The sequence below is a fragment of the Carassius carassius genome, chromosome 24, assembly GCF_963082965.1.
Source record: "Carassius carassius chromosome 24, fCarCar2.1, whole genome shotgun sequence".
NCBI classification, from domain to species: domain Eukaryota; kingdom Metazoa; phylum Chordata; class Actinopteri; order Cypriniformes; family Cyprinidae; genus Carassius; species Carassius carassius.
In genome coordinates, this window is record NC_081778.1 from 29,131,616 (window position 1) to 29,152,511 (window position 20,896).

General features: G+C 34.1%; 1 protein-coding gene across 1 annotated transcript in view; it reads left to right on the top strand.

Annotated features, from left to right (window-relative positions):
- The window catches only part of LOC132103405 (thrombospondin type-1 domain-containing protein 7A-like), a 106,630-nt gene that overhangs the window by 32,732 nt on the left and 53,002 nt on the right, over nt 1–20,896 (top strand). Inside the window, exons 2-7 of the mRNA XM_059508486.1 lie at nt 4,117–4,960; nt 8,891–9,139; nt 12,431–12,618; nt 14,741–14,809; nt 16,156–16,311; nt 16,990–17,193. Coding sequence (XP_059364469.1) covers nt 4,117–4,960; nt 8,891–9,139; nt 12,431–12,618; nt 14,741–14,809; nt 16,156–16,311; nt 16,990–17,193 — 1,710 coding nt within the window. The remainder of the gene's footprint in view (nt 1–4,116; nt 4,961–8,890; nt 9,140–12,430; nt 12,619–14,740; nt 14,810–16,155; nt 16,312–16,989; nt 17,194–20,896) is intronic.

The window sequence follows — 20,896 nt, forward strand, 5'->3', positions numbered from 1 at the left end:
ATACATCACATGCATATTATTAATTAGGGCTGCATGATAAATCGCATTATTAATGGTAAAGCGGTGATGTATTTCCATTGAATGTTTCTTTCTGTGAACTGGACTCTCACTGACAGTCTGAATTGTCTGCACACACACCTGTCAGATGCTGATGGACCAGCACTTTGTCAGCCAGAATTACCTTTTATCATGACAGCTGGCGTCTCCTCCAAGCATAGGAGATAATGATGTGTGAGATACCGATCAATCCAGACCCGCTGCAGGCCTGATCCTCTTAACAATGACCCCAGTGTGGGCAGATGGAAGTATCACCAAAATATTACATCATGGTACCGCTATATATCACAAATTAGATAGATTAGCTTCTCTGGAAATTCACAGAATCCGTTTTTTTTTAGAAAATTATTTATTTACATTTTTAAGGTATATGGAGTCTAAAATCAAGGTGTAATTTCTCAAGACACCTTTTTCAGGTAGTATAGGCATTTTATATGTGTGCAATTATAACCTTTAATTTTGCATGTTTTGGAGCATTTTATGTCAGGGCTCTTCACGTTCACAGACCCACCACAGTGTCGAAATCCTCTTTCTAAACCTATGGGGGAGTAGGGAGACATAAAGACTTTTTTCTTTCTTTTTTTTTTAATGAAACCATTGTGTAGGGTTTGTGTTTATTCTTGCTTTCCCCAAAGATGATTAGCCTTGGGAAGCAACAGCAGCTCTCCTCCCCACCATTGGAGGAAGCACATCACCAGTCTGTGACATAAATGGAGAACTGTGAAAAAAATTCAATAAATGTTCATTTTGAGCTAGCAGACACCACTGTAGTTCTCTTCCTAGTGAGCTACCTTTATGTTTGGTGCTTACATAGACGACTGTCTTACCTGACTGCATCCTAACTGAAGTAGGAATTGCAGAGTGACTGATTTGAAACACTCTTCATGAATAAAGAAACTTCAGATGTTGCACAAATAACACTGAGAAACTCATTTCACAGTTGATTGCAATAGACATAACAGTGACTGCCCAGGTTTCTTTTTTCCACACAGACCTGGTAAATCACCTCTGAGCTTATGATTGGTGTTTCTTGAAAAGTTTTGTTTCAGTAATTTTCATTCTTCAACTGCTTTATTTCTTATTTATCATTTGTATATAATTTAAAGCATTGGGGTCAGTAAGATTAATTTTTTCTAGGTTTTTGAAACAAAACTGTTGTGAAGTAGATATATTTTGGCATAATTTATATGTTATATTATTTATTAATATTTTGAATTAGCCTTTTTTTCTTTCAGTTTTAATTTTAGTTTTGCTTATTTTACTATGAACTTTTGTTTTCATGTATGTATGTATGTATGTATGTATGTATGTATGCATGTGTGTGTATACACACACACACACACACACACACACAAGACAAAAGTATTACCTTTTTATTTTAGTTTTAGTAATTGTCATATTACAACTGATTTATTTTGTATAATTTGTGGCCCGGTTGAGTTTTATTGTATTGTTATTTACACACTGTTATAATATTATATTATTGATATTTTAAATTAGTTTTTATCAGTATACATTATCAATTTTCATTTTAATTTAAAATGAAGACATTTTGCTATGTGCTTTTCTCATCTTTTAGTATTTCTATATAGATTTAATATATTATAGTTTTGTCATTTTAGTAATTTCACTTAGTTGCCAAAACAATATTTATGTTTTTTTATTTGTTATATATATATATATATTCCCCTTTTTTATTTTTAGTTTCGGTTTACAGTAACAACACTGTTGTGATATTCTCTTTGCCTTTTAAATCCGTAATGAAACTAGTGACCTGCAGGGTAAACACAGCCTGGCCGCCCACCGTCTTCATCAGATGATATCAGTTGGATCTAGTGAATGGATGGAATGAGTGCTCGATCAATTGGTCTTATGATATAATGTTATTGGTGGAGTTTGTGAAGCCACAACATCATTTTTGAAATGGAAACTAATAATACTTCAAATTGTGTTGAAGAGAGGTGTGCTGTTACTTCTGTTGATATATTGATATTTTATCTGACAGATGACAAAACTGAAAAAATAAAAATAAAAAAGTCCAGAATATCTTTGACTTAGGTCAGTAAGTAACCACCAACACTGACTCAACCACCAAATGCATATCAGTAAACTGGCATCAGAAATGTAAAAATCTTTTTGAATACTTTTTTATACTGTGCTACACAAAACTCTATTTCCCCTGCTCTCGTTTAACACGATGAGGCCCAATGGGCCACGTTTGCAGCAAAAACTTTCTGAGATGGATTATTATTAGGCCTCATTACAGGAATGACTATTTATCATGCAGGAGGTGCTGAATGTGGGGAATGAGAGATGAAAACTCAGTTATGGTGACACAGCTAATGTAATACAGTGAAAATTAATGGTAATAAAGCCTCATTTTCTAATGTGACTGTGAGATCGAGCCCCTGAAGCACAATCACAGTCCTTGTTGTCTGTACAGATCTCTATTTGGCACGCTTTGCTGTCGCTGGATTCTCAGTTTAAGCTGCTTTTGTTAAACCCCTGATTCTTGAGGCTGTACAATGTGATATTTGCTTGCATTTCATTTATTATTAACACAGTAAAACTGGTAATTAGTCACAGCTGTCACAAAAGGACAAGAAAAAAGCTTTTGGAGGTGAAATTAATTTAACGACCCTTTAATTGAGGTATGACAAACTATGTTTGTTTTCTGTCTTTTTTCACAGAAATTTAGTTACTATGATAAAATAAAGGGAATCATTGTAGAAAAAAAAACTGATTTATTCAGAAACTCACTAACAGACATACCTACTTTTACTGATACATCAGTTCTTAGCTATTTTTTAAAAGAAGGTTAAATAAAGTTATTAGTCAATAGATTAACATTGTATAATTGTATTTTTCAGCTCTGTAATTGTAATTGGTCCTATATTTCCAATATTTTGCCTGCTGTTTAGCATTTATTCATACTCTGCTTAGTATGTTTGGTAACCGTTTCTTTCATGTGACATGATCCCAGATTTAGAGCCCATGAGATTCTTGTTGATTCTTCTGTTCCCGCTCTCTGTTTAGAGTTTGATGCTGCCAGTAGAACAAAGCAGCAGGTACTGAGCGGTGATTAACTCATTTTGACTGGATAATTGCTTCACAGCCAAATAGAACAACACTCAGATTATCACTTTAAGGATCAGTCAGGTACGAAAGTGAACCTATTCAAATTTCTAAATGTGTAAACCTGACACCTTGGCTCTGTTCCAACACTTAGTGGGCTGCCTGCTGTCTGCATCCAAACTGAGTTAGGTAATGTTGCACATAGGCAGCAACTCACACATAGCACTTTACTAAAGAGTTTGGTTTTAGCATGCTGCAGTTTAATTAGCTTATTAGACATTAAACATAAATAGTCAATTTTAATTAGATTTGACGTTTTAGTTTTCTCATTTTAAAATGATTTGTTTGTTTGTGTGTTATTAATTTAAACATGTAAAATCTAAATCTGTTTAATTAGCTAATTTTTGGGGCCCATGAAGCTTATTACTTCCAAGGAATAAATAAATAACTAAAAAAGTTAATTGCATCATTTCACAGTTTTAATTGTGCATTTATATCTCAGAATTGTCAGAATTAAGAGAAAAAAAACTCCTTTTTTTGTTCCACAGAGGTCAGTAAAAGTTGTTTTAAAGAAGTTATTTTTTTCAGCAAGGATGCATTAAATTATTCAAAAGTTATTTTATATTAAAAGTAATTTATGTTGCTGCAAAAATTCTATTTCAAACAAACAAAAATTCCCATTTCATCAAAAAATCCTGAAAAAAATAAATAAAAAAAAATCAGTTTCCACAAACATTATAAAGCAGTACAACTTTTTTAACATCAACAACAATAACATGTTTCTTGAGCACTAAATCAGCATATTCTAATGATTTCTGAAGGGTCAGAAGACTGGAGTAACATTTTAAAATTGAGCATGAAAGACTTCTTTCAGTAACATGGTTACTAAAAAAATCAGTGCATTATGTCATTATCTTCTGAAGGCATCTTATTAGGCAGCATCATTTCCTCTGAGACTTTGCACTAACTTGTGTGTTTTTCCAGGTCCATGGGGCAGATGTATGGGCAGCGAGTGTGGTCCAGGAGGCAGTCAGAGTCGGGCGGTGTGGTGCGCTCATGTGGAAGGCTGGACGACCCTTCACACCAACTGCCTTCAGTCCACACGGCCGACCAACCAACAGAGCTGTTTCCGCATCTGCGACTGGCACAAGGACCTTTACGACTGGCAGCTAGGCGAGTGGAACCAGTGTGTTCCCGTATCGCTGCGGACCGGCCGCACAGGCATTTGCCTGCAGGGTGAAGAGGGTATCCAGATGCGAGAGGTGAGCTGTGTGCTCAAGGCGGACAGCTCAGCTGCCGACGATGCCATCTGTGAGTACTTTGAGCCCAAACCCCGGCAGGAACAGGCCTGTTTAATTCCTTGCCCTCAAGACTGTGTGGTGACCGAGTTCACCCCATGGACCACGTGCTCCAAGACCTGCGGGCTGGGCCTGCAGAACCGCGTCCGCTCTGTTGTTGCACCGCCGCTTTTTGGCGGGCTTCCTTGCCCCAATCTGACGGAGTTCCAGACATGTGTACCGAGGGCCTGCGAGGGCAGAGAGACGGTGTTCAGTCTGAAAGTGGGCGGATGGAGCGAGTGCAAGATGCTGTCTTTACAGCCACCTCTGAGCTCCTCTGCCGCCCCCTTGCGCAATGCCCGCCAAGCCCGCCGGCGGAAAAGTAAAGAGAGGAAAGGGAACCGGGACCCGGAGATGCAAGAGCTTATCAAGAGCAAAAGGAACCGCAACAAGCTGAATCGACTAGAGGACAACCTCTGGAATATGGAAATAGGCTACCAGTCTCGGCAAGTGGTTTGTGTGCATCGAAACGGAAGCACAGTGTCACTCAGGTTAGTGGCTTTTCCCATTAGAACCATATTAATTTTACATTAATAAAAATGAGGTTGTGAGAGGTGGAAAAACTTTTTTTAAGTGTACTGCATAGTAAATCATTTTCACAAACTTTGTTTCTGGATTTTTGTAAAGTACATTGTTTTGTACGAGTTAAACAGTGAATGTGGTTAACGTCACAGATTTGTTCAAAAATACATTACAGTGCAGTTTGTACAGTGATTTGAATGCATGGTTTTTTATTTCAGAATAATTTATATAATTTTTTTTTCTGATATTCATTTTATGTTTTGATGTGCCCCCCACCCAAAAAACCTTATATTTAACAATAATAATTATAAATAGTAATAATTAATAATAAAATAGTTTATTAACATTAATATTATTTTATTCAAAGATACTTGAACAATGAAATTTGTACAGTGACTTAGATAAATTTTTTCTATGATGAGCATGTTTTTCATTTCTGTATTATAAATATTTCTTTTGATATTTCTTTATTTTATAGATTAGTATAGGTTGTAAAATGTTTCATGGTGCAACTCCCCAAAAATATAATGGCATTTCTAATTTAATAAATACCATTTCTTAATTTTAATGATAATTATTATTAATTAATTATAATGATTTAATTACTTCAGGTTGTAAAATATCGTTTGGTGTGACTCACCCAAAACTAAAATATATTTATGAATGAATATATATCATAACATTATTATAATTAATATTAATAATAATTAACATTCATATCATTTATTCAAAAGTACATTAAAATTCAATTTGTGCAGTAAATTTTTGATACACCTTTTTGACCATGTTTATAATTTCTGAATGATTAATATTAATTTAGATATTTTCTATAAAGTTGTAAAATGTGATGTGGATCAACTGCCCAAATACAAACACTTATGTATTAGGTAATATCATTAAGTTTATATAAATTCATATTAATTAATTGTTTATCTTTATTAATTATTACTATAGATTGCAACTTCCCAAATACTTTTTTCTTCACTTTTTAACTTTTTAAAAAAAAAATCTTTAAAAAATTTTTTTTAGAAATAATAATTAATTGATTATTTGATGTGAACGCTAGTTTGCATTAAAAAAAAAAATTCTACTACGCATGACTTTCTCTTGAGCAGCATCTGTTTTGTTATAGCACTAATGGTTCTCAGGCTAATAGCAGTTAAATGAATCTAAGGGATTAAAGGAAACTAGGGATCCCGGCGTATTTCTGCACTCCGTCAGCCGCTGACAGTAAGAGGATGACAGCTGTGTGACTCGTCTGGGTCTCCGCTGTGCTGTCAAAGCACTCCCACGCTTGAAGTCTATTTTCAACTGTAGAAATGACAACTGTATATTCCCCAGCAGCAGACTGTATGACACGGCAGGAGTCTATGCATGCCCCTTCCATAGAGTATTAAATGTTCAATATTTTTCAAAAGTTTTATAGTTACTTAAAAAGTTTTGGCACTGCCTTATAGTTTGTCTATCTCAGGCGTACAGTGTTTGGCTTTTGATATTCATTCAAGCTCAGGAACATGGGAAAAGTTGAAAGGAAAACATTCCGAGTATTTTAGCTGGAGGGATCTGCAGGAAATGTTAAGTTCATGAAAACAGTTGAATAGCCAACATCAAGGTTAAAGCAATCCAGCAAAGGCACATATAATATACAAAGTCACATACACCATTCAACAGTTTGGGATCATTTTTAAGACATTTGTGCTCATCAAGGCTGCATTCATTTGATTAAAAATGAAGTAAAACATTAATTATTTTTTTATTATTTATAATAGCTGTTTTCTTTTTGAATATATTTTAAAATATGATTTATTCATGTGATCAAAGCTGAATTTTAAGCATCATTACTCCAGTCTTCAGTATCACATGATCTTTAAGAAATCATTCTGATATTCCGATTTGCTGCTCAAGAAACATTTATTTATTAATTAATTAATCATGGTTTCCACAAAAAAGCAAGCAAAACAACCGTTTTCAACAGTGATAATAATAATAAATAAATGATTAATAAATAAATAAAATTACTTATTTACTTATTTATTTATGAATAAATTAAGGAATTAATTAATTCATTTGATTCTTTGATGAATAGAAAGTTCAAAAGAACCGCGTTTATTTGAAATCTTTTGTAACATCATAAATGTCACCTTTTTACAGTTCAGTGCATCCTTGCTAAATAAAAATATTATTATTATTTTTTTTTTAAAGTGCTTACCCCAAACTTTTGAACGGTAATGTATATTTAAATGGAATCACAAAAACAACCATTATACCTCCGGGAGAATAAATATTAATCTTTGACTTGTTTCTCTTTGCTCCTGAAATATTCATAGCTGTTTTACTTCTTCAAGAAAGTGGAAAAAAGTACTTTCTCTGTGATCAGCCAATAGACCATCACAAACAAACCATTCACACCATTCTTATTCGGTTTCATTACTATGCTTTTGTCAATATCGTAAACCCAACAGTTCTTAGTGTAATATTCTGCCAGACTGTGGCTTTACACATGCACTCGAAAACCAAAGTCTGTAAATCATTTAACTTTGCTCAGATGTCTTCATAATGCTCCTGCTGCTACAACGGGGTTCTCCTGAACTGCCACAATTGAGTTATTCTTACATTAAAGGAGAAACATCATTCTCATTTAAATGGAAACGATGGTGTCCTCATTCCATCAACAAGCTGTAAACAACAGCTCAAAAATGTGCAGCACAGTGCATAAAAACAATGCATCTTGGTAATATGTATTTTTATTTAATTAATTGTATTTAATTAATTTAATTTTGCCCATCACGTCACAATTTTGTTAGAAGCCCCATTTGTTTTATAGGATACAATCTTAAATCCAGCAACAGACTGGCATACTTTCCACCTCAGGAAGAGTTATTGTGCTGCAATATATCATTATTTTGCCAGATTTTAAATGGTTTCAAGACATCTTAATCTGGGTTTAAAGTGTGTGGAAAAGTTTATGTATTTAAGAGTCCGTGCTGCCCTGAGGGGAGTTTGGCAGCCACGGCACCTAAATGAACGTTTGCTAAATGAAGCTCCGCTGGAAAGGAAGCAGCCTGTAATTAGCTGTAATAGCTCATCAGCTGCATTGCCTACAGAGAAAATAAGACATTAAGAGAAACTGCTGCATTCACACTGCTCAGCATTACGATACCGGCCACTGAAACAATTACAAAATCTGTTGCTCCGCTGCAGATTGAGTTTAAGTTACCGTGTTATTAAAGTATTAAAAGAGAAAATATTGCAGGGGTTCACACCATTTTATTTGTTCACTGAACCCCTGAACTTTTTTATTTTCTTTATTTATTTTTTCTTCATTTTTATATATATATATATATATTTTATTCTATTTTATTAATTATATTAAATTTTATATTTAATTGTTATATTGTATTTTAATTCTTATTTTTTGTTTTATCTTATTTTAATTTATTTTAAATAAAATGGACATTTGCTCAGACATTTCAAGTAATGCTCTAATGTTGAAAATTATGAAAAAAGTTATTGATCATATTTAATTAATAATGACTTAAATAATTTTTTTTTTATATGTCTGTAGTTTTTATTAAAAAAAAAAAAAAAATATATATATATATATATATATATATATATATGTGTATATATATGTATATTTATTTTGTTTTAGTTTTATTTATATAAGTATTTCAACTTAAACCAAACAAAAACTTTTTAGTTATATGTTTGTATTTTATTTCACTAATTTTTTTTCTTGTTTCAGGTACTGAAAATATTTTTAATGGTTTTAGTTTTAGTTTAAGTAATAATAATCCTGGTTTTTTTTTTCTACCATCGAAATATGTTCTTGATTACTGTAGGAGAATTATCTTGTCATGTTGAGTGACCAGTACTTCTACTCGTCTGTCCTGTATCAGCCAGTGTCCCCACTGGAGTCTTCCGGAGACGTTCCAGTCCTGTCTGATGACTAAAGACTGTGTGGTCAGTGAATGGAGCGTGTGGGGCTCCTGCTCAAAGACCTGCTCAGACCCCAGTGTTCCTCAGGGCACACGCTCCCACAGCAGACAGCTGATACGGCTTGCTACCGGAGGAGGGTCTGAGTGTCCCCAGCTGGAGGAAAGCCAGGCCTGTGAGCCTGAAGGGGACGAGGTGCCACCCTGCACCATGTAAGTACCATGAATTGCTGTGTTCTCACTACATTTTACATTTGTTGATAATGTACATGTTTCCAAGCCTGCCTGCATCTCATGCTATACTAGATTGAAAAGTGAAGTGTGATCATCTTTGTGCTGAATTTTCAGTACAGGTCAAAGTAAAGTCAAATCAATGAATGTCAAATAGACACTGCAGGAATAATTTCTACTATTACATGTATACTATATCTGATACATACAGTAAAGTTAAAAAAAATTGGGTAAGTAAAATGTAAACGAAATAATAATTAATACTTTTATTTAGCAAAGATGCATTACATTTATCCAAAGTGGCAGCAAAGATGTTTATAATTTTTGAGCTTTCAATTCATCAAAAAATCCTGACAAAAAGTATTACAGTTTCCACAAAATATGGACTGTTTTCAGTAGTCAGAAATGTTTATTGAGCAGAAAATCAGTATATTAGAATGATCTCTGAAGGGTCGTGTGACACTAAAGACTGGAGGAATTATGCTGGAAATTCAGCTTTGCATCACAGAAAGACAACAACTTATTAGTGTTTGCTAGAAACTGATGGCAAATGCTGAGATGGACTGGTGTAAAAATATTTATGTTATTTTATTTTTACATTTTGCCATAGGGCCAGTAGCTTGGCAGGGTCAGAATAAAAAAAAAATACATTTAAAAAATCCATCTGTATGCATGATTGCATACAGTCAGTATGAGTGAGTGCTTCTGAATTGCAGATGTACCACTTTTCTTATATAATCATGACAGCCAGTCCCATCTCTGTTTGGGATCAAAGGTTTTCAGTTCATGGTTTTATGTGTAAAAATGCAGCACATTATTGGAGTGATGATACTATGAAATATACGCCAACAAATTGATGTCACCTTGTCATATTTTAATATGTGTCAACCTAGAGGAAACTGCTGCTCAGAAGTGGCTCTTTTGTAGAACTCAAATGATTAAATGTGGTTCCTAACAAGCTTGTCATTGAAGTGTCAGAAGTTTCTTCATCAGAGAAATGAGACATACATATAGTTGTTGACATACAGTAAAAGTACAGAGAAAAACTGGAAAATTGTGCATTTGTGTACATTTTTCAGAAAATATAATTATACATACAGTTCACTGCAGTTTCCAGCTGAAATCAACATGGCAGTAAAACACCAACAACTTTTGTTCCTTTCCAAAAAAAACGTATGTTTGCGAGATATAAAATATCGAGTTTAGAGAGCATTTCAGTGACACTAAAATAACAATGCTGTAGAATTGTCACCACCATTTTCCTGCCTGGGTTGAAAATGAATGTAAATAGAATCTCAGACCATTTGGTTTGATAGAATTTGAATTCATATGGAGGTCTCTCACTGTTATCTTGGCAAATCTCAGCACGGTTGGAGACATTGTCGAGATCTCTTCTGAATCTCTAAAGGAGATGCGTGCAGTGGACTTTTTCTCTGGAGGTCAATCTAAGAAGCAGGAGAACTGTGAAACTTAAAAACACTAAGCTAATTTGCGATTGATTTAGTCTTACTGCTGTCAAGGAGAAGCAATTTAGAAGTTAACGATATCTAATTTGAGGATTTTCCTATCTTGCAGACATGCACATGAAACAAGCACAAAAAAAAGTCACTTCTCAGCATGATGCACTGTAATGCTTTCTGCTCTTCATGGAGAAATGGCAGCGTGGACCGGGAGCCGCTTGACCCCTGCTCTGCGTGAGCGGTGGTGCCAGTGAGAGTCAGTACATGAGCATATGGAGACGGGGTGAGACGGATCGGGCTGCTTTGTTCTCCCGAGCCAAGAGAGATGCACAGACAAATGGAAGTGATCTTAAGAGCTCTGTGACGCTGCTTTTAATCTCATTCTCTCACAGATGGCCCACGCTGGCTCGCCGTCACAGGGCACACAGTGCTTTCTGAGTCTCCCACGTACTATGAACCAGCAGCTCGAGAAGATAATGGATTTTTGCACTTCTGTTTCGCACTATTGCCAAAGTGGGAAAGAGAAATCACAAATGACATCTCTTTAATATCGTTATTTTTTTTCCAGGACAGAAATGGGGTTAAATGGAGGTTGAATAGAGATTCTGAAGTCTTTTCAGACTATAAAAGACCACAGTAATCAAATGTGTCTTAAGGTTTAAGAGATCTATCCATCCACCCATCCACCTACCTATTATACTATACATCCATCCATCCACAAACCTTTTAACCTTACAGTTTAATTAACCACCTACTTATCTACCTTCCTATCCATTCACCAGTTCACCTGTTCATCCATCTATCCATCCAACCATCCTACCCATTGACTTATCTGCCTACCTATCCATCAACCCATTCATCTATACCATCCGTCTATCCATCCGTCCATATTCCAATTAAATACCTGAATTTTAATATAGGTAGCAAACAGTAATTTAACATAATTGTTCTTTGAGTTGCAGTTTTAATTAGAAGAATTTAAATGCAATTAAGTTAACATTATTGTTATTTTTAAATAGAAACATTTGTAAAGCAAAATGCTTGAAGTTTGAAGGTTTGTAGTCTTTACAGATTGTGAGAACGAAATATACTGTAGATAGACTTTTGTAGACCAACTTGGAAAAAATAAAAACAAAAATTTATTTGAATTGCTATTCAGTTAATTTCCTTTACTGTCATTCAAGTTCAACTTTCTATGGGATGTGGCTATTGTTGTTTAAATATTTACATATGACTATTATTTATTATTATTATCAGTTTTATTATTTATTATATATTGTATTTATTAATATTTTAATTTAGCCTGTATTTTATTAGGTTTTGTTTTATACTGTATGTATATATATATATATATATATATATATATATAGAAATTAAATTAAATTAAAATGTATGCATTTAGCAGACGCTTATATCCAAAGCGACTTACATTGCATTCAGGCTAACAATTTTCTACTATCATGTGTTCCCCGGGATTCGGACCCCCAATCACTTTTAGTAGTGGTACTTTTCACTTTCTGTACTACAAAATATATTATTGAAATATTTTAATAGTAAAAATATTTGGTTTTAGTTAACAATAGCACTGCCTGTCAGGTCAGAAGTCTTAATATTATTTCAGACATTTATTGTCAAATTCTTCCAAGATCTGTTTTATTGTTTTTTTTTTTTTTTTTTTTTAAAGCATTCATCCAAACATTTGTTTGGATATGTACATGACAGTGACATATGGATTGATGTCGCTGTCTGGAAATGTTTAAAAAGATGCATTACAGCAACAGCACAGATAGCCTGTATTTCATGTTGATTTCAGTTATGCCTGGCGGTCCACTGAATGGAGTGAGTGCCGTGTTGATGTGCTGCTCAGCCAGCAGGACCGGCGGCGTGGGAATCAGACGGGTTTGTGTGGTGGAGGTGTGCAGAGCAGAGAAGTGTACTGCGTCCAGGCCAATGCAGAACTTCTCAGCTACATCTATAACAACAAAGACAAACAAGCTACAGGTATCTGTTCAGCATCTAGTTAACATAAGTATGGCATTTTTACCAACAGATATTCAATTCTAGACACACAGTTTTTTTACTGTTGTTGTTGAGCAAGTCACCTGAACAAAACCATGATTGGCTGATAGTACAACACATATGTGTTCAGTCCCAAACCCTTCACTATAGTGACTCTCCTGAGCTGTGATCAATTATTTATTTTTAAGAGTCCTCCAAATCCTCAAAATGTCAAAAGCAAATCCTGTTAAGTTCCATAAGAGAATCTTTAAAAAAGTGTAATGTATATTTTCCTTTTTTAGATGTATATTTTTTAAATTGCATTTGATTCCATAAGAGAATCTTTATAAATTTCATATGATGCCATAATCAAATCTTTGCTTCATAGGACTCCTTAAGAGAATCTTTAAGTTTAATATAATGTCAGTGAGAAACCTTTATAAGGAAAAAAACACATTGAATTAATTATTTATTTATTTACTTAATGCAAAACATCTACTATTATAACATATAATAACATAGCATGTTGGTTTGCAAAAAAAAAAAAATCTCAGAACAATGTGAATCCTAGTTTACATGGATCTGTCCCTCGTGATTTTCCTCTTTCCCTGCTTTCTCTGTCCCCCGCCCACGTGCATGTGTGTGTAAACCTCTTACTCTACTGTATATATTGCATCAGCATTTCTTTGCATGCTTTACACACCATCACTCGATTAATGGCCCACCCATCTTCATGGAATATTTATTTATTTTTAATCTCTCTCTTTCCTGCTCGCGCGTTTGATGCTCAGAACTGTGTGGTGAGCACATTGAAACATACAGTATCTTAACTCGGTATATTAGAGCAGATGAGCGCTGACTACATGAAAAGCTCCGATTAAAGAAGAGTTATTAGAACAGGCCACTGGTGGAGCTGTGTATGCTGGGAAATCTGTGTCCTTATCAGCACGGTGCAGGACGCCATGCTTCAGTCGGGGGAAATCTGCTCCGCCGACAGCAGATACATGAACGCAGACAGTGCAGAAAGTTAAAGAGAAAATGTGCTGGAGCATCAGTCAACTGATGGAGTCGTGATTTTCTCGCCCTGGGAGGATGTTGTCAGCTTCAAGATTCTTTGATGTGATGAAACCTTCATCAAATCTATCTGGAAGTGATGCTCATTTGCATTTCCTTCTAAGAACACAACATTGCACTCACAACACAAACAGAACGTTATTTCCCACAGGTGGCTTCACTGTTTTAAAATCATAAGTTTCTAAATGGATTTTAAAGCCTGATGACATGGGAGAAATTCCAATTTGATTTCATAAAGGAATCTTTATGAAAATTTCATATGATGCCATAAGCAACTCTTTATGTTCCATTGGTTCCAAAATAATCTTCGTAGGTTTCCTATGATGCCATAAAAGCTAACCAGCTTATACCTCACATTATCACATTACTGTCTGAATGAAATTCAATGGAGACGATGTACACTGAATAAACTGCAGTGACATTTGATTGGACAGAGCTAAATTTGGAGTCTACTATGGAAAAAACTAATGCTTTATAGGGGACCAAATGTGATGGATGTGATTCATATATGGCATTAAAAACCAATGGGTTTGGCCCTGCTGGTAAATGACTGGTTGCCTTAACTGAACATTTTTCTGTCACTTACTAAATTGTAATAAACATTGACTGACAGATAACTGAAAATGCTTTCTGTTGTTTTGACAGATATAGAAATAAGTTGTCCGTTCTATTGCATTTGGTGAAGAAAACTTGAGAAAAAAAAATACGAAAGTAAAGATTTAAGTAGAGAAACAAGAGTTTTTCATATTCTACTGACAGGTAATAGTAGAGCATACTAGAAATGTACAACCCAGTCCATCAGAATGACAGAAAATGATTTTATATCAAACGTCCCTGTGCATTGTTATTAAATGGATGTTATTTAATTTTCTGAAGGACTCTTAAAAGGTCAAATGGATATATTTTCCCTTGCCTGCTGTGTTTGACGTCACAGCTCAGGAAACCTAAAGCTAATATTTCAGAAGTAGTCACAGTATAGAGCTCATAGTGACAGTATTTGTATTTGTCCCTCGAGTGATGTTTTATTAGCAGTAGTTTGTGTGTTTTATAGAAGGTCAGTCTCCAAACAGCCAGATGCCTAGTGTCCCTCCCCTCCTGTCTGTCACCTATGAGATCTCAGGTAAGATGTTTAACCCCTTAAAATTCATATTTTGTTTACTTTTCAACTGAATGTAAACACACCAATATTGCATTGAAAGTAAAAAGTTATTTTATTTATTTATTTTTAGTATTTGTATTGTGTACAGTATTTAATTTGTAAGTTAATTTAATCATTTCAATTATATTTCATATTTTATTTTGTTTTATTCTACTCTCCTTTCCTTTTTGTGTCTGAATTGTCTTTGTTTGATCAAATCTCTTTGCTTAAAGCATGTTTACATATGTTGTTTGCTTAGTCTGTTTACTCTCTGTATCTCTGTGAGTGTTTTTGTCCATGGAGAGCTCATTATAAGGGCACACACACTGATGCAACACATAATATTTTTTTCTTGAGCACCAAAGCAGCATGCTTTAATGATTTCTGATTTCTTTTAAAATTCTGCTGAAAATTCAGCTTTGCAATCACAGAAATAAACTACCTTTTAAAATAAATTAAAATAGAAAACAGTTATTTAAAATTTAACAATGTTATATATATATATATATATTCTTTTTTTTAGGTGAATAGGGTAAAAAATGTAGCTAATATGATACCGTAATTCACCATTTATTTAATATTATTATTTAATACCATTCACATTTATTTACTACTTTTTGAAACTTGATATATCAGAAAATACTGTCAAGAGCCAGAGTTAAAATACATTTTCACCATGTTTTGAGTGAATAAAAAGTCAGGTTTTCTATCTTGGTACAGGAGAAAAAAATCCCATTTTGAGAAAACAAACTTTAAATGAATGTATTGTAATTAAAATTGGCAAACAAAAATATAGATTTTGGACGTATTATTATTATTATTATTATTATTGTTATCACTAGTTCTTCTGAAAGTTCCCAGAATCTCAAAATTGACCAGTACATGAAAAATACATTGATATTGCCTTAATTTTATAATTATATAATTTCTAATTTATTTATAAACATTTTCTTTTTTAAGTATTTTATTTATTATTTGATTACATTTTTCATGTTTTTTTTTTCTTTTATTAGTGTCATTATTTTATATGTAATGTTTTAGATTATTGATAACTGGGAACATTATGAAATTAGTACAGATATGTAAAACACAAACACATTGGGTCGGGACTGGGTACAGTACATTCAAATTATGCAGAAATCTGTGGAGATTCCAGTTTGAACTTTGCTGTGATGCCGCAGGGAATCAGGATTCTTCGGTGCATGTTTAATGTTACCATTTGTTGTTTCCTGCAGTTACATAAACCTAATTGTCCGTTATGTGTCATGCTCATGTGGGAGTCTTATTGCAGGGTTTTAATGCATGTTTTTTTTTTTTTTTCATTATAGCATCGAAACCCGTAGACGTTCAGCTCTGCAAGGGCATGACTCCAAGTACCACGCAGCTGTGTCACATCCCGTGCCCTGTGGAGTGTGAAGTGTCCCTGTGGGGCGCCTGGGGGCCCTGCACCTTTGAGAATTGCGATGAACGTGTCGTGAAGAAAGGTAAACATGGCTGAAACCAATAATATATTCACTGAAAAGGAAGTGTCAAATACTGAGACACAATATTTTACTGAGGCACAGAGATGTTTTACTGCCAGAATAGAATATTTCCTTTTGATTTAACTATTATCAATTTAACTAATTATAAATAATTAGTCCAAGATGCTGCTATACTGAATATCAGCAGAAATCACGTTTCAATCATGTCAATTGAATTATAATTTTTAAATACTTTTTATATATTAATATATTCTTATTTTTGGGTATTACTGTTTTGAACAGTAGTTTTTATTTTTATTGCCTTACATTTGCTTAATTGTAATAAAAAAATGTCATAATGCAAACAGATTTTTTAAATGAGTTATTTAATGAATTTTGAATTATTTGTTTGTTTGTTTTAAACTTTCCTTTGCTTTGGACTGAAATGTGAGTTGGGCATGTTTTCGAAAGATTTGTAAGATCCATCCTAAAAATCGATTCAATGTAAGGTCACACACTTCCACTAATCAGCAAGTTGGTTAAAAGTAACTGGGTGAAATGCCTTTGAAAATGACATCAAGTGCCACTTAGTTTAATATTTTGTCCTACTCCAGTGACATTTTAAGTCTGACTTACAGTAAATGTTCACTCTGTGTATGTACCTAACTAATAAACCTTTTCTGGCATGTTTATTTGCAGGTTTCAAGTTCAGACGACGCATGATCACTAATTACCCCACGGGTGGTGAAGGGAACTGTCCTCATCTGGTGGAGGCCATCCCGTGTGATGATCCCAGCTGTTTTAGCTGGCAGCTGGTCAAACTAGAGGAGTGTATCCCTGAAGAAGACATGGACTGTGGAGAGGGAACACAGACTCCACAGGTCCGCTGCGTCAACAGCCAAGGTATAAAACACTGCTCAGATCAGGTTTACACTGGGAAAAAGATCCATATTTTACTATTAAAGACTGTAAAATTGCTACAGTAAAAAACAATTGGTTAACGATAAGTTCCTTTACTGTATATGGTGAACTGTAACAGGACGTTTAATGTCATTTTAAGGTAAAATAATGCTAAATGTAATTTAAAAAAAAGTCATTTTATAATTAACAGCGGAAAAAATGTACATTGGTATTTCAAGAATGTACTGTTTCTGCTATGCACATTAGTACAATAAATTTTTCATATGTTTATTTTATTCTATTCTTTATTTAAATCATATGTTTATGTATTTAATTTAACCTAATTCTTTTATTTTCAGTTCAATTCAATACACTTTATTGATTTATTTATTTTAACCCAATTTTTACATATTTTATTCAAGTTTTTATTTATTTTTTAACATTTATTTTACTGTAAATTTAAACCCACTCTGTAAAACGTATTGCTGCTGCTATATTTTTTTATACAGCTGCTATTCATTTTACCATAAAGTTTACTTCTTTTGTTTGTTTGTTTTTTAAGGGTATTGTTTTTAAATGTGTTGATTCAGATGGGTTAGTGATCTCAGTTTTGATGCTGTTATCATTATGAATGGTGTTTAATTCAAACTGGATTACAATCACGTACCTATCTATGTATCTATGAAACTGTCAAACCCCTCAGGAAAAGCTGGTCCAATCCGAAAAGGGCTTAAGAAAACTGCAACTGGAGCATGTGGTCTTTTTCCAAAAATGCAATCTCTTGTGAGAAGCATGCGAGATGATTATACCACAAAACCAGGCCAGTAGATTCTCACTTGTATTCTGAAGGCTTCTGTGGTGGATGTCTTAAAAAAGCAGGATTGATTTTAAATCCGGTAATTAGCCTGGCGGAAGGCAGCCGTATCTCGTCTCTCAGCTGGTGTGTCCGGAACATTTCCCTTCTCAGCTGGATCTCTTTGGGTTAATGCTGCAGAGAGCAGATGAGTGTAAACCTGCTGCTAATGGTGATCGTGTCCTCCTACAGCACAGCTCCTCAATAAAGACGATCTCAGCCGTGCCTGGAGAGACACTTGGATATTTGACCGGCTAAAGACTTGCACTAGCTGGTAAATTGTCCTCTTCAACAACAACATGTTGATGTGGTGCCTTTCTGTCAGTGTATTCTGCAGCGCTATTTAGGCAAGGCAAGGCAAGTTTATTTATATAGCACATTTCGTACACAATGGTAATTCAAAGTGCTTTACATAAAAGAAAGTAAAAATCATGAAGAAAAATATTTTTTTAAAACTAAAACAAGCAATTTAAACACTTTGAAAATGATTCAAAACATACTTATTTAAAATTAATTTAAAACATTTAAAAATATAAAATGATTTGACATAAAATATAGTGAATATATGAAATACATTGCAGTCAGTTTGGAATATACACTGCCATTCAAGAGTTTGCTAAGTTTTTTAAAAGAAATCTCTCATGTTCCCAAAGCCTGCATTTATTTAATTTATTGATCACAGGAATAAATTACATATTACAAAATATTCAAATAGAAAACAGGAACTTTAAATTTTAATGATATTTCACACACACACACACACACACACACACACACACACACACACACACACACACACACACACACACACACACACACACACACACACACACACACACACACACACACACACATATTTATGGGGGTGGTGTTGGCGCAGTGGATAAGACGCATTCCTTTGGTATGAGAGACCCGGGTTCGACTCCACTGTGCGACACCAATGTGTCTCTGAGCAAGACACTTAACCCCTAGTTGCTCCAGAGGCGTGCGACCTCTGACATATATAGCAATTGTAAGTCACTTTGGATAAAAGCGTCAGCTAAATGAATAAATGTAATGTAAATGTAATATATATATAGAGAGAGAGAGTATTGCATTTTAAAGTACATTTTTTCTATTCATACATATTGTAATATGTAATTTATTCCTGTGATCAAAGCTCATCATTACTTCAGTATGCAGAAATCTTTTACAAATCAATCTAATAAGCTGATCACAGTAGTGCTGTTTAATATTTTGGATTCTTTTTTTAATATTCAGATTATTTGATGAATAGAAAGTTCAAAAGATCAGCATTTATTTGAAATTAAAATCTGTTGTAACATTATACAGTAAATATCTTTACTGTTACTTTGGATCAACCGAATCTGTCCCTGCTGAATAAAAACAATGTGCATAATTTCTTTCAAAAAAATAAAAAATAAATAAAAATCTCACTGACCACAAACTTTTAAAGGTAGTCTATGTAGGCAAACTGACACTTAAAATCAGCTTGATGTAATAATTGCAAAAAGTGTCTTTAAAAGGTCACTCGTTCTGAGAAAAGGTCTAGTGTTTGGTTTGGTATTTTATTATGTCATGAAATTCACAATGTGCTGTCAGATTTGATTGTTGTGGTTCTTTTTCATGGATTGTTTGAATCGAATGTAGGAGTAGGAATTAGATGACTCACTTCCTCACTGAAATGAATTTAATGACTCAGTTGAACGCTGAATCACAGGTTATTATGCCCAAATCAAAAACAGAGAAATCAGTGTTATATTGTTGAAAATAATAAAAAAATTGCTACTTTGTAAGTTTGGTGAAACTTAAATCATCATCTTATTACTTACTGACAGCATGTACAGTAGTTGAAGTTGACATACAGTATGTATTTCTGCACCACAGCAGAGACTTCACATGAAATAGTGATTGTTTTCAAACAGGTTTCACACTGTCTGCCATTGGCTGAGTAAACAGATGAGCTCACAACCATTGGCTGCTGTGTCAGGATGCTAAAGCAAACAGAGCAGTGTTTTGACAGACACAAGGTCACAGCGTTCTGACAGTCTTCTGAAACGTCTGACAACTTGTCACCCCTGTTTCTCAAGTCTAAAACACCTTGTTAGACCTGCTAAATACTCCATGTTCTTAAAGTTGACAGCTTCTTGCATTATTTTTGTGCAACTAATCTGGGAAAACTGTCATAAATTTGGAAAAAAGTAATGCTTGATGGTCAGTTTTCATATCTTAAAATGCATGAGATCTCAAAGTAAACACTTCTCAGTTTTTTCTGGCCCCGAATTGTATGACTTATATGACCATATTTTTTTATGAACAGGTTTATCTGCAATAGTGTAGCTGATACCAAAGCAATAGACATAACTCAAAATATTCACATCTTTCAAACATTCATTGTTGAAAAATTTGGCTAATCCTTTAAAGTGCTCATTGTAGTGTAGAGTTTTTTTTTTTTTGTCAGACTTGTCTAAAAATACCTGAGGACCAAAATGCACATTGAAGTTAATAACAGTGGATGCTTCCAGAAATTGAAATTCCTCGCAGTTTTGCCACATGTGGGCTCAGTGTACTTACAGTATAGAGAGTCTGAAAAAGATAAACCATTGCAGCCTCTTCAAGGAAACATCTGCCGTTTTCAAGAAATCTGATTCTAGATGAAGTCTATGAAATAATAATAACGTGCAATAATGTCCTCTAGCATCTGCGGCGTGAGCAATCGATGTCCCTCATCTCGCCATGACCTGCCTCTCTATAGCCGCACACTGTGGCAGATTGATTCCATCACGCAACGATTAAAATTGAACTGCTAGTTGTTTTTTTACAGCCAGACTTGGCATCTGCCTCACTCCGACT